At 45.7% G+C, this 15,387-nt stretch overlaps 1 protein-coding gene across 5 annotated transcripts in view; it reads right to left on the bottom strand.

Moving 5' to 3' along the window:
* Positions 1–15,387, bottom strand: part of Dhx32 (DEAH-box helicase 32 (putative)) — a 67,265-nt gene that overhangs the window by 41,453 nt on the left and 10,425 nt on the right. For 3 of the 5 annotated variants that reach the window (XM_037209655.1, XM_028868773.2, XM_028868792.2), the window contains exon 2: positions 1,920–2,429. In XM_037209655.1, the coding sequence (XP_037065550.1) occupies positions 1,920–2,201 (282 nt within the window). In that variant the 5' untranslated portion in view covers positions 2,202–2,429. Of the gene's footprint in view, positions 1–1,919; positions 2,430–7,528; positions 7,700–9,263; positions 9,360–15,387 lie in introns of those variants that run through there. The other 2 variants (XM_037209658.1, XM_028868782.2) reach the window with 2 other exon arrangements.

The following is a 15,387-nucleotide window of genomic DNA, read 5'->3' as shown; positions in this document are numbered from 1 at the left end:
GTGCCTGTTCTGGATCTCGCTCTGTAGACCAGATCCGCCTGGCTCTGCCTCCTGTGTGCTGGGATTAAAGGCGTGCGCCACCAACACCCGGCTGTGAGTGTTCTTTTCAACCGGCTCGGGACTGTGCAACTTGAGCCAGCACACTGTCTAAGGCTTCCAGGCCACAGTCCTGTCATCTGAAAACGCACTGCGCCTTCTACCAGCTAATCTGTGTGGTTTAGCCTAATTGTTTCATTGTAAGAATCTACAATGTGGGCTGGGCGTTGGTGGCGCATGCCTTTAATTCCAGCACTCAGGAGGCAGAGGCAGGTGTATCTCTGTGAGTTCGAGGCCAGCCTGGTCTACAAAGCAAGTTCCAGGAAAAGGAACAAAGCTACACAGAGAAACCCTGTCTTGAACCCCCCCCCCCAAAAAAAAAAAGAAATTACAATGTAAAACACAGACCTCTCTTGAGTCAAAAGTTCAAACAACAAACTGGACAGGAAGTATTCAGTAACTATCTTTGGAGCTCGGGTCCCACCCCCCAATACAATTATATTCACAACAAAGCACTACCTTCTGCCCAATTCAAAAATCCTCGCCGGGCGCACGCCTTTAATCCCAGCACTTGGGAGGCAGAGGCAGGCGGATCTCTGTGAGTTCGAGGCCAGCCTGGGCTACCAAGTGAGTTCCAGGAAAGGCACAAAGCTACATAGAGAAACCCTGTCTGGAAAAACCAAAAAAAAAAAAAAAAAAATTCCTCCTTGGCTCACATCAACACTGGAAACATCTGTATTCCTAAATTTATCATTTTAGCATGCTAGAAATCAAACCTAGGGCTCAGATGTTTGTGGCAAGTGCTGTACAACCAAGCCATATTCCTAGCTACTATATTCATCCTTTAATAGCCCTACTTCTTTCCTAGGGGAGAGGATATTTTAGGGATATGGAAATAACCTGCTAAAGGTGTAAATTGGAGAACAATGAAAATGCCCTTGGCTAAGGGAGGGGGTCTCAGGCCAACAGAGGCTGAGTCTTGCCCCTGCAGCTGGAAAAGGCTAAAATTCATCCTGAGATACCTGTCTCATGATTTTATGGACCCATGTGAACATCCACACCCAAGATACAACACTTTGCTCTCTCTATCGTCCCCGATGTGGATATCTGGCCATTCTGGTATTTCTTACTGCAAGGCAAACAAGGATTTCTGCTGGACACAGTGGCACGTACTCATGATCCCAGCCCTGGCAGGCAGAAGCAGGAGGATCACGCATTCAAGGCCAGCCTGGGCTACACGAGACTTTTCCTCCAACATAAATTAATAAAAGAGGAAAATGATTTACTGTGCATTTGGTTTCTGAGCTCAGCCAGCTTCACACATAAGAACAGCCATAGGCTGAGAGATGGCTCAGCAGTTAAGAGTATTGGCTGTTCTTCATAGGGCCTGGGTTTAGTTTGAAGCACTCACATGATGTGCGCAACTGTCTTTTAACTCCACTTCTAGGGGATCTGGCACCCTCTTCTGGTGTCCTTGGTTAACCAGCACACACACAGTGGTGCACAGACTTACATGTAGGCCAAACACTCGTAAACATAAAACTAAAATAACCAAAAGAAAAAAAAAAACCTTTAAAAAAGGAAAAAGGCAAGAAGAGTCGGAGGTTGTGATTATCACCACTGGCACATAAACAAAAATCAACGGTAATCCTCTAAAAGCGGGAGGGTTTTAACACCTTCTTCATCTTCTAAGACCTCATCTACAAATGAGATCATCTGAATTATTATACCGGGATAATCTAGGTACACTCCACACAGTTTCCTGTCTGTAATAACCACGGTCGGTTTACAGCACCCAAACTGTTAATGCTCTTTTTGTTTGGTTACAATATTTTACACATACAAAAACCTCAAGGCCACGGGCCTTCCTGGCGGCTCCTCACCTGAGAACTCTTGCCACACTTGGCGTCTCCTGACACGACCACAACCTGATTTTGCAGCAGACTCTCCATGAAGGAGTACTTTTCCCTCCATATTGGAAGCTCTTCTCTCTCTTTCAGCAGTTTATAATAGCGCGATGAATACGGCAAGCCGTCGAAAGGGTTCAGCTCCAGGTCCTCACAGGCCAGGACCCCTTCCTCGTCCCCATCACTGGAATCCAGGGATTCCGGAAAATACCGTTTTTCGGGGGAGGAGCTTGGATGCTCCAGTTCCTCGTCGTCCATTTCTTCCCGCAGTGAGCTCAGGCCGTTCACATTCCACAGTCCAGTTCTGTCAGCAGCCCATTGCAGACAGGATGTGAGGCCCACTCACACGCTCGGCCAGGCTCCCGGGCCCAGCTCGGGAGTTCAGCAAGTTAATTCCTCAAACCTGTGCTCCTCGTTGCTGGGTTACCCTCTGTGCCGGCTCACTTCAATGCTCTCGGTCTGTTACATGGCTTTCCATAAACCGTGCTAAAAACAAACACATGGAAGATGAGTGTAAAATCTGGTAACATACAAGGAGTTAAAAACAGAAACGCAGACACACTCAAGGCCAACAGTCAGCCTTTTCTGTGAAGTGGTTACTCTCTGTCCCGGCGGCTGCCTGCTTCCCACCGGGAATAATTCAGGCCGGCTCTTACAGCCGAGCGCGGAGCAGCTTTGGAAAACGATCCTCACGGAGCCTGGTGCTCTCTCCCTGACCTCTGTTCAGGCCTCTGCAGCACGGTAGCTGTGAATGGAAAGCAACAGGGAGGCTCATCGGAATTGTGAGGCTAATCAGTCACGTGGTCACCTAATCCCCTGACAAAGAGGCACGGACTTTATAATGGGGAGAGTGGTGCGGCGGGCCTGGAGAGTGGTCCCCAAACACAGACTACCAGAAAGTCTATTACCCAGCATACCTTGGGAGTAAAAGACTGCTCATGCCAGTTTAGAAATGCCACGGAGGTATGTGAATTTATTCTTTTTCCCCCCATCTTTTGCTAATAAGACCTTCATATAATTAAATTAGTCTCCAGAATATTTCTTAAGATTCCTGAGTGTGAAGCCTAACAAGCTAGAGCCAAAGTAATAAAAGATAACTTTTAATCTAAGCAAAGAGAGCTTGCCTATGGAAAGGTAAGATTTACACCAAGAACATATCAAGTGAGACATTGTTTCTCTTCCTTCTCCAATTACTAGAGATTAACAGGGGGGAAATAAGCCAACTGGTGATGTTAGGGAAAGTCCCTTCTCATATCAGCCAGGTGGAAATTAAAAACAAAGCAAAACAAACAAACAAACAAACAACAGAGGAAACTCAAGTTAAAAAGAACAAGTCATAAAGCAGGACCTACTATCACCTTGCACGCACGCTTTCACAGTGTTGTGCTACCTGAACTATTGTTTCCCAAGCTAGCCTCCAGCTGCTTCCAGGACTGGCCCCTCATTCATAAGGAAGAAGAAAAGGTCTGCACACTGGCCCAGTGGGTGCCTGGGAGCCAGCCATTCAAGAAGGATCTGCTGGGCACCAGGCACTCCACACACACATGGGGCAGAGGGCATGGTGGGGAGGGGCAGGCTGGACACTTCCCGCCTCTGTCTCAGTAGGGTTCTGAAAAATGCATCCTGCTTCCAAACTAAAATGGAACCACAATATTGCATAATACAAACACAAAAGTACAGTGTGGATTCTCTTCAGGACCCTTTACACTGCCTATGGCATGAGATGATACCCCAGACAGCTGCAGGAAACTAGGCAGCTAGAGACGCCTGGCAGGTCTAGGAAGCAGACCCTGCTGAAGAAGCTAAGGTTTAGTCTTAGGCTCACATTTTCTTTCCTTCTAATTAGAATCACATCTCAGGGTTCTCATTCACCCTTGTAATCTTTTAAGTTAAGCTGCTATTACACCACGTCCCTGATTACCTTAGGGACTATTTCTTACCAATTTTACTTTTTTAAAAAGCCTAAGATGCTGGAGAGATAGTTCAACAGTTAAAAGCACTGGCTATCTTCTAGAGGACCTGGGACTGATTTCCAGCACCCATATAGTAGCTAACAACAACCATCTGTAACTCCAGTTCCAGGAGTTCCGATGCCCTCTTCTGGCCTCCTTGGATACTACATGCGTGTGCTACATAAACATACATGGAGACAAACACTTATACATAAAAAATTTTTAAATTAAAAAAATAAAACGAACAAGCATAGCACAGCTATCATCTTTACTGTACATTTTTGTCAATTTATGGCACACCCTTGAGTGTAATCAGTAGTCTCACAAAGCGTGAGCCACAAGTGTGTTGAAGATCCTGAAGGCTGATGACTAGAACTTTACTATTGTGGAGAGACAGATGGTTTGCATAGTCAAAATCATCTTGTTCTGCATTTAATCCTCTTAATAGATACTCATTACCAGCCAGCACATCTGACCTAACTTCCTGTTTCTATTAAGCAAAGCTTGGAATGCACTGTCACACTGCTGAACAGACCACTGGCTTCCACAAACCCAGAGCTAAGGATGTCATCGGTTGTCATCTGGAGCCTGGAGGAGAGATTCCCTGGCTCTGCTCAGGTCTACCTGATGTCCTAACCCATGTGTTTGGTAAATGCACTTATCTGATTTCCTTTGTTCTGAGGAACACATCATTCAGGGCCACCTAAATCTGTTACTCCAGGTTTGTCACTCACAATTGGCTTTGGATAACTTTCTCTTATTGCCTTGAAAACCAGTGTTTGAACAGGACCAAAGGAGTGACCACTATGAACCCTTGGGGAGTAGACGCACCTTCTGAGCATGCTCTTTTTATGACCTAAGGCTCACCTGGCCACTCTGCCATACAAGGATGTGTTCACACCACTTCACAGTTACAGTGGAACAAAAGATGGCCAATGTGCCAATAGAAAAGAGGCCACGCTGTACCAAAGGGATGCAGCATAGTCATGCGGAGTCACTCCCGGGATTCCCATGCTGGAAACATTCCTCTCTGGAACCAGCTATTATTCTGGGGTGCTCAGGCCACAGCAGCAGAGAGTCAGGAAACCCTCCAACCTGAGAGAGCTGGGGAAGGTGCCCCAGGGCTACCAAGCATGCCCGAGCCCTGAGCAATACACTCAGTAGCCCGCTCAACCCGAGGAATCTTAGGAGGCGATGCTACCATGCTCCTGGGTGGTGTGCCTTGCCGCCTTGAATAACATACATCCACAGTTTAACTTTCCCCCACTGAAACTCAGGTCATTATTAGTGTAAGCTACCAGAGCAGAATGTTGTCCTCACATTCCCTTGAGCAGAGAAAATTCAAAACCAGACTGCTGCCCTGGAGTCCCGCTTGTCTCAGTGACTCAGAACCCATGCCACCCCATCATCTGCACACTCAACCAGGGGGGTGATCCTCCCTGGCCCTTAGAAACCAGACAGGCTTGTTTGAAAAACATTTAGAAAGCTTGGGTCCACAAAGGGCTTCAGTGTAAACTGGTGAGTTTGAAGAGCCAAGCTATTAAATTCTCAGACTCTGGAGCAGTCAGAGTAACTTCTTGTGACTGTGTGGCTTGTGCTGGACAGAGGAAAGGCTGAGACCCAACTGGAGGCTGAATTTAAGGCCCAATGATGCTCAGATACCTGGCTTCATTCGGCCTGCATCTGTACTAAGCTGTGAGAATCCATTTTTTTTTCCCCTAGCAGTAATTAAAAATATATAAGTGATCCATGCCCTACATTAGCAAACTAACACGGGGAAAAAAGAACATGTCACTAGGGTTACAGCTCAGCTGGCCGAGTGCTTACCTAGCACGAAAGTCCTGAGATCATGCCCCAGCACTGTATAAAGTGGGCACTGGAGGGGTGGAGGCAGGCGAATCAGAAGTTCAAGGTCATCCTCAGCTACATTTTGAATTTTAGGCCAGCCTGGGATGCAGGATACTCAGAAGGAATAAAGGAAGGAAGGGAACGAGGGAGGGAGGAAGAACAAGCAGGAAAATATGGTGGGTTATATGTCACTCAAGTCAAATTAAACTGAAACTGCTATCAGTATAAACCTTTTACTAGAAGAAATTTGAATGTGAAAGCATCCTTTTCAGAGCGATCCTACATATACACTGCAGACTGCAGTTTCTCAGGGCTGCCATTTGAAAGGGGCCTGTAAGAACTTATAATTAGGCATTAAAAATACAGAAAACAGCCGGGCGGTGGTGGCGCACGCCTTTAATCCCAGCACTCAGGAGGCAGAGATCTCTGTGAATTCGAGGCCAGCCTGGGCTACCAAGTGAGTTTCAGGAAAGGCGCAAAGCTACACAGAGAAACCCTGTCTTGAAAAAAAAAAAACCAAAAAAAACCAAAAAAAAAAAAATACAGAAAACAAAAACAAACAAAAAGCCCCACATGTACGTAACAGCCTTAGTGAGCAAGAACCAGAAGCTGAGATGAGAAAAGGCCATGCTTTAGTCATTTAGATATATGAGGTCTGGTCAGATCATTCTAGAAACACAGAAGAGCAGGAATGGAGGCTGAGGGCACACAGGTTAGCTTTCTCCTGGGTTAGTTTGTTTCAGTATTCTGTGTTCCTTAGCTGCATTCTTCTGTGTTTGCGTCTTTCCCAACACACTCCCTGGCCCTCTTCCCTCGACAACAGGGTAGTGTTCTCCTCCAGCCTCCCTGGACTCCAGTCTCATGTGTTCAAACATCTTCTCATCACTTCCCACGTAGACACTGAATAAGCCCTTCAAACTTTGCATGTCTGAAACTGAGCTCCCAACATGGCCTCCATGTTGTACACCTGGCTGCATCCCAGTTAACTCCTTCAGTTGCTCAGACCAAAGTATCTGAAGTTATTCTTGAATCTGTCTCCCAGGGGAGGGATTCAGGCCAGGGGCTTTATGCATACTAGACAAGCACTCTACCACTGAGCTACACTGCCAGGACCCCTTGATTCTGTTTTATAATCTCAGATCCTCTACTTGATCCTTCAACAGATGTGGGCAGTGAGCATTCCCGCTTTTCTCCCACTGAGCTCGACAGCCCCTATATAATATTTCTGACCTTAACTCATAAAGGGACACCAGACACCAGCAGATGTGGGGAGTGGAGCAGCCTGCAAGACAACTCTCCAGGTCTCAAAAGGCCAGTATCAGGTGCTTAATCCCGGAAATTCGGGAGCATGTACTTTGCACAGCAAAGGCAGCTGTAACCATGGACCTTGAGCTCAGGCTATCCTGGGCTATCTGGGTGGGCTCAGTCTAAACCTTCTCTGCTGTAGTCAGAGGGAGGTAAGAAAGACTACAAAGACCAAAGACTATTGAAGACAGAGGACATGCCTCCTAAGCCCAGGAACAACAAGGTGACCTCCAGAAGCTGTGTTTGATAGGGACCTGGTGCCGCTCTGCCCCATTTCCCTCAGCTGTCTCGGTCTCCCTCAGCCCTATCAGGGCTCCTTCACTGTGTCTCAGGCCCCGAACTTGTTCTTCCGTGTCTGAAATGTTCCTCGGATAACCAGTGCCTCACTTCCTTATTTTATAAAGGTTTGCCAAGGGCCAGCTCGGTAAAGGATTCCCTGGCCACCTCCTCTCCATACATCACAGCCTTTCAGATATGTACCTCTGGTGTCTGAGATGTCCACCCAGTGGCAAGCTCTGTGAAGCAGAGATCTGGCTCTGTTTGGCTCACTACATCTGTAACAGGGCCTTCCTGGGGCATAGGAGACATTCAGTAAGTATCCGCTGATGGATGAATGACGCTAACGCTTCAGAGATATTTTTATCAAGCTCCCCCCCGCCCCTGACAAAGCCAGTTAACAAGCCCTTAACAATTTCTCAGCATTCTATTCCTTTCTTTTCCTTAGGCCATCATGCCCAGGATCTGTGACCACTGTTCCCCTGAACCCCAACCTCTGCCTCCCTGCAGGCTGTCCTACATCCTGCTCAGCTGCTTTTTGCCACATCACTGTTCTGAGTTCCAGATCCCTTAGCCTTGCTGAGTAATGTCTAATCACCTCATCAGGAAGTCAATCTGGTGACACTTGTATCCTCTTTATCAAGGACATGCTATACACCCTTGCTACCCTTAGAAAGGAATGGGCAAGTGGGCAAATCCATAAACTCAATAGCATGTGCCTGTGCTTAGATTTAATCAATAATCCAGCATCCAGATTTTCCTTGGTCCCTTCAGGAGTTACTGTTGGAAATCAGAAGGCTGCCCTGAGATTCAGAAGCCAGCACATCCCAGGCCTCTGCGGCTGACAGTGAGCAGGCAACAGCCTCAAACTCCAGGGAGTTAGTTACCTACCCATCCATGTCTTCACTTGGACTATGCCGGAGCTTTGCTTCAACTCCTTCACTGCTAATCGCTATGATCCGGAACCTTGATTACAAACTGTAATTGAATAATGATCCATGTTGTGGTCTCTAGGGATTTTATGCCTTTAAGACATCTGATGCATTGTATCACAGGCACCTCTCATAATCTAATCAGTCTCATTCTCTGTGTCTACATTTTCAGGTTTCCTCACTCATTCAGCTAACATTTGGCCTGATGCTCGCCTGCATGGTGGCCATGCTGGGATGGTGTGAACATGCAGGCTGGCTTCTCTCCCGGGGCTCCAGTCCAGCCAAGGCTGAGGGGGTGTTGAAACAGAAATTCTTTGTTCATGACATATTCATGCCCTTCATCTTATTGCCAAGCAACTAAAAGGAAAGCAAGGCTGGTCCATGCAGGAGAGACAGGCAAATTTGGGCAGATGATTTCAACAATGAGAGGGAGCCACAAGTGGCCTGACACACTGGTACAAAGGCTGTTCACGTGCGGGATAACTCGGACACTTCTTGACCAACTTTTTAAAAGTTCTCTGCTTTCCTGGCATCTTCATCTTAAGTTTGACAGTACACTCTTACTCTTGTCTTTAACCCCGTCTATCTTTTCATCACTTGCCTTTAGTTTTGTTAAAGTTGTCCTTGAGATCCAGCTCTGGGGGAACGAGTAAGAGGTTAAGTTAAGGCACAAGGCACAATGGGAGTGTTTATAAGCAGGGACACCCAGCAGGAGAAACCAGTAAATGCAATTCAGGCAACAATAAAACCCTAAGAATTATTTCAAACTAAGGAACATTTCTCTTTATGTTTTTTTATATTTATTTTATGTGTATGGGTGTTTTGCTTAATGCATGTTTATCCCGAGTCCTCTGGAAGATCAAGTGCTTTTAACCACTGAGCCACCTCTCCAGTCCCCTGCTAAGGAAAATTTCTTGACAAAAACCCTTTAATATCATTTTCTAGTAGGTCTGAAAGATCAGTTGGCCCCAAGATTGGGTCTACAAGACAGGTATAAAATATCTCACCTCTTTTAAGTTACTCTTTTATGTGATGCCCAGCTTCATATGTAGCCAATGCAAAGGCTCTCCAGGATTTTAATTTCTCTGATGTTCCTTCAATACCTACACAGCAGTAAATCACTAATGATTCATGTGTTTGCACATAAGAGCAAATGATAGACAGGTCTTCTACAAGGCTCCTTAGTGTTTTCTGCTCATCATCCCTTTATAACCTCAGAAACTTTGACGTGACCCTGGTTATACAGGTACGCAAAATCGACATATAAATCAAACATTTACTGATCATAAAGAAATTCACTTTTTTTGTTTGTTTGTTTGTTTTTTTTCGAGACAGGGCTTCTCTGTAGCTTTTGAGCCTGTCTTGGAACTCGCTCTGTAGACCAGGCTGGACTAGAACTCACAGAGATCCACCTGCCTCTGCCTCCCGAGTGCTGGGATTACAGGTGTATGCCGCTGCCACCACTGCCCGGCCAGAAATTCACTTTTGAAACAATTCTTTGGCATGTATATAGAATCATTGTTTGTTAAAGTCTAAGGCAAATCTGCATACTAATGAGACTGGCACATTTGCTTACTTTTGCACAAAGAATGAATCTTGGCTGGATACCCTGAAGGACATGAAGCTTCTTCAGGTCTTTTTAAGGTTAACTGACATTTTGATTTTAGAATTATTAAGTGCTGAGAATGTCACTTTGCACCGATACATAGTATAAGTGGCAGAAGTATATTTACGGAGACTTCAAAATAAGAAAATTTTGTCTTTATAAGCCAAGATTTGTTTATTTTTTTTTTCCCCATGAAATTCAAGCCAGCAACTCAAACAGCAGTTTTTAAAACCAAGGACTCTAATACAACAGAATGCAAAGACACAGTAATTTGAGGCGTGGTGAAGGAAGAGGGTACAAAGTACTCAGTCTTGGTAATTAAAGCACTGTTTTTATGAGAGCGGAAATCTCTGGGTGCACAGTGAGAGCACTGTTAATCGGGAGCTGTGGAGCTGGCTCAGTGGATAACGGGCTTGCGGCACAAGCTCAAGGACACGGGTTCGACCCCCAGCATGTGTGTAAAAGCTGAGTGTGGGGGTGCATCTGTACTCTCCTCCTTGGGGGAAGAGGGACAGAGACAGGTGGCTCCTACAAGCTCGCTGGCCAGTTTGAAACAAGTTGGTGACCCCAGGTGCAATGCGAGGCCCTGTCCCCAAAAATAAGGTGAAGTCACTGAGGAAGATATCTGACAGTGACCTTTGGCCTCTACACTTGCACACCCATGTGCACACACACACCAAACAAACAAAAAGTACTGCCAAAGTAACACGCAATGGTTTAGAATCTGAGCCCCAGTGTTTCAGGCAGAGCTTGTTGGCACAGAAAGTGTGAAGCTTGCACATTGTTGTATGCTCAGGACCAAGGCTGCTGTGAAGATGCATGATACAACATGGGAAAGCATGCCAGAAACACCTAGGTTCATTTCCAGATTTTGAATTAATCTGGGGTTGCTGTGTGCTTAGAAAACTTTTCCTGTTGCTGCAGTTTTTATGACTCCCACTTTCAGGTACAAAGTTACAGTGTAAGAAGATGGGCTCTCAATAATACCTTTAAAAGTTAGTCTCTCGCTGGGCAGTGGTGGCGCACGCCTTTAATCCCAGCACTCGGGAGGCAGAGGCAGGCAGCCTGGGCTACAGAGTTAGTTCCAGGACAGGCTCCAAAGCTATACAGAGAAACCCTGTCTCGAAAAACAAACAAAAAGTTATTTTCTTATTCAGATGCTTGCTAGTGTTGCTTATTTCTAGAACAGTCAAATCCTGTTTTGAAAACTGGGAACACTGACCTCTGTGATAGACACCACATGATGCTAGAGTACTAATAGGTATTATGCTGTCCTCTCCGGGATGCGGGAGCCCAGGTGACCAAGCTATAAAACCACTGCAAATACTGTATGCACAAAATACTAACTCCCACCTTTACCCAGATCGCTCTTGCTCTAGCATAGAGATGGTTTCAGAGTTATCTTTGCAACTCCTAGAAAACAGACCCAGGGCTGCGCATGGGCACTGTGATCAGTAAGGATTCACTGAAGCAACGAACAATATATTTATAGCCCACAATGCCAATGTTTAGAAAAGAGAGGGAATGAGGACTGAAGCGACAGCTAGGATAAAAGGCCATCTGTTTTTCTGGAGCACATGATCATGGGTCCAGTATTCCATGGCAATTTGATGCCAAGTGCTGACCCACAGCAGCCCGTCTCAGTGTGTAAATGAACTCACTGCCTCTCCCACTGTAGCCAAAAGTCCAGGTACCAACTCCTCTCCTCACCTGACAGGAGGGCTGGGGCCAGCACCCTTCTACAGACCACAGTTGGAGAACACACGGATCCACACACTCCTGAAGTTGGATTAATGATGATGACAATGATAAGTCTACTGATTAGCACTTACAGCGTGCATATTTTATGCCAGATGCTGTTAAGCATTTAAGCACTTTATATGGATTATTTCATTTAAACCCTTAAGAACCCTGTGAGGGTTTACTTTATCAGTCTCATTTTTTTTTTTCAAATGAGGAAGTTTAAGCCTTCAGAGGTTTGGTTAATTTACCCAGTTTTCAGCATCTTGGCTGTGACACAGCAGGTGTTTGAAGTCAGGCAGTCTGGCCCCAGCTTGATCCTGGATGAGTGTATGGTGCCCGCTAAGCCATGCAACTGCTCTTCCCAATTTTCTTAAAGCACAGGGGCTTGGCTGGGTGAAGTGGCCCACCCCTTTACTTCCAGCACTCAGGTGGCAGAAGCAGGCAGATCTTTGGGAGTTTGAGGCCAACCGGGTCTACTACAAAGCCAGTTCCAGGACAGTCAGAACTACACAGTGAGACTGTCTCAAAAAAGAAAAGGAGTTTGTATTCTATCAGTGCAGGCTGAAGAAATACTTTACTCCACAGGAGATGTCAGGTAGTGTTTTTAAAGGGAGCAGGGGAAGATACTCTTTTCCAAGCCTGCTGATCTGAGAACAGAATCCTGAAAGTTGCCCTGTGACTTCCACAAGTGTATGCTGTGGTAGGTGCATTGCCTACATACATACATATACCCACATAATAAATGCAAATAGAATGATGTTTTTGAACTAAATCAGGTACAGATCTGTTTGCAGATCTTGCTTATGTGTTTGAAAGGCATGGTTCTAACTGCCCTCGTGGGGCTAAAAGTCAAATACTTAGCATGAGTGCTTTCTCAGCTACAGAAAGCTTCCATTGACAGGATGGAGTCACGTTCCTGAGATTTTCAGAAGGCTGGGTGCGTTGGCACAGGCCTGTAACCCCAGCATGCCCAAAGCTGAGGCAAAACTAGAAGTTTAGGCTAGCCTGGGCTGCACAGCAAGGCTCTGTCTTTTTTTTTTCTGCCCATGTTTTCACAGGGCCAGCCTTCTCTAAAATGTATTTGCTTTCTAGGAGCTACTTAAAGTCTCTCTGGAAAAGATAAGGTCAAAATTGAAATTTTATTTTTAAAACTTTATTTCTAGACTTCAAAAACAGTGACATCTAGTTTAAGTAAACAAATAAAATTGATCATCTTTGAGACTGGGGAAATGGCTCAGTGGTTAAGTGCACTGGCTGCTCTTCCAGAGGACCTAGGTTAAATTCCTAGCACCTACATGGATGCTCACGACCATCTTAAACCATTTTTCCAGGGGGATCAGATGCCCTCTTTTGGCATTAGGCACATGAGGGGTCCAGACGTACATGCAGGCAAACCACCCATAAACATAAAATTTAAATTTAAAAAAATTCATCAGCTTTTGGAAAAGCACCTAGAAAACCATCCAGTCTTTATTCAACATTGTTCCATATCAAATACATCATGAATAATCAATTGCACAATTAATTTAAAAATGTACGTATTTATTTATTTTGTATGGGGGCCATGAGGGTACTTGTATGGAGGTCAGAGGATAACCTACAGGAGCTGGCTCTCTTTTTACCATGTGGGCTCTGTGGACTGGACTCAGTTTCCCAGGCTTAGTGGCAGGCACCTTTACCTACTAAGCCATTTCACTGCTCCACATGGATTTCAAAGATTCATACATTGTAATTTAATTATTTTTAGATTTAGACTTTTTTATTGGTATGGTTGTTTTTTTTTTTGTTTTTTGGAGACAAGGTCTCTCCATACAGCCCTGACTGCCCTAGAATTCACTACATAGACCAGGCTGGCCTCAAACTCACAGATCCCCTCTGCTTCCCCTGTGCTGGGATTAAAGCTGTGCACCATGGTGCATGGCCAGAAAGACTTCTTAATGTTCACACTTCAACTTCCCACAGCCAAGTGCTTTGTCTTTCCAATATTAATTTTTTAATCACTTTTGATTGCATAATAGCTTAAGGGCTCCTTAAAGCAGAGTCAATACACTAAAAAATACTAACTTGGCTTACTCCTGCGTGCAATGGGGTAGAACCCAGTACAGCTAAGATCTGAGGAGCGTACACCCGTCAGTCTCCCTAAGAAATACGACGTTTATTTTACCTCTGAAATTTATAAAGTGAACTTTTAGCCATTTTATTGAACTTTTAAAATTCATTAATTTACTTACTTAGAAGACAGGGGTTCACTATGTAGCTCAGGCTACCCTCTACCTCCTGCCTCAAGCACGTGAGTGTTGTGATCACAGTCATTGGCCACCACGTTCTGTGGACACCCCTTTTTCCCCAAGCAATCAAGCAACAGAGCAAACATACAGTACCATAGCCTACTGCCGACCCAAGGCATCATTAGTACCAACTTCTGAAGTTACATTTTTCATGGATTATTGTCCTAAATAGAGACCCTGAGCCCTGGAAATGCCGAGCGGCTTTCTTTCCTTGTCGACAAACTGTAGGTACTCTGCATTCACTTTAATAACTACCAGGAGCTGGGTTGGGGGTGGAGAGCACAATGATTTCAGGGAATGGCCAGACCTGCACACCTCAGGACCCTTCCCACAGGTCAGCTTAACTTTGTGGCCACCCTTTTCTTAGTCTGTGAGGGTCTCCCACCACCACCCTCCTCCATTGTAAAATACATGTGCCCCAGGGTCCTGGATCCCTTTCCCTTACTAAAGACACTATGAGAAAATGGTTCTGAAGGCTTGGGTGCAGTTTCCTGGCTTCCTTGCAGGCTTTTGTGGTTGCGGATCCACGTGTCCAACTATTGCTTATGGGGCAGCACAACAAGCATGTGCTCATGTTTCAACCTGAACACAGCACACAGTCCACAGACATACACCGCCCCCCCAGGGTTTTTCTGTGCAGCCTAGCTGTCCTGAACTTGCTCTGTAGACCAGGTTGGACTTGCTCAAACTTAAGAGATCCTCCTGACTCTGCCTTCCAAGTGCTTGAATTAAAGGTGTGGGCCACGACTGTCCGGCTCCATTGTCATATCTGTTTTTGTTGTTGATGATGTTTTGTTTTTGAGACAGGGTTTCTGTGTAAACCTGGCTGTCCTGGAACTCACTACGTAGACCAGGCTGGCCTCAAACTCAGAGATCCCCCTGCTTCTGCCTCCCAAGTGCTGGGATTAAAGGCGTACACCACCACTGCCCGGCCCATTTGTCATATTCTTCACAAAGCTTGCTTCTTTCTTTTGTGTTTAAGACTTCAACAAACAGCTGGAGAGTCCACCTTACCGCCTGACATCAGACATTGGGGGGGTAGCCTTGTCTTCTCCTTTACCGTGTCACCAAGACCTCCAAGTCTGCTCTTTCCAGTGGCTCCCCCTCCCCACGACACTGGCACCAGTCACCAAAACCTACTCCTAGTGATCTCCTCTCCATACCTTAAACAAAAACAAAGCCAGGCGGTGGTGGCACACGCCTTTAATCTCAGCACTTGGGAGGCAGACGCAGGAGGATCTCTGTGAATTCAAGGCCAGCCTGGTCTACAGAGTGAGTTCCAGGACAGTCAAAGCTATTACCCAGAGAAACCCTGTCTGGGGGGTGGGGGGGGGGGAGTTCTTTTACAACATGGAAGATATCAGTATTCATTATCTATTAGCATTTCCCTATTATTATTATCTGAAATAGGGTCTCATGTAGCCTAGGCTGGCCTTGAACTCATCATGTCACCAAGAATGGCTTTGAACTTCTGATCCTCTTCCTCTACCTCAC

Source organism: Peromyscus leucopus, chromosome 1 (genome assembly GCF_004664715.2).
Source record: "Peromyscus leucopus breed LL Stock chromosome 1, UCI_PerLeu_2.1, whole genome shotgun sequence".
Classification (NCBI taxonomy): Eukaryota; Metazoa; Chordata; class Mammalia; order Rodentia; family Cricetidae; genus Peromyscus; species Peromyscus leucopus.
This window is presented reverse-complemented; position numbering and strand designations above follow the sequence as displayed.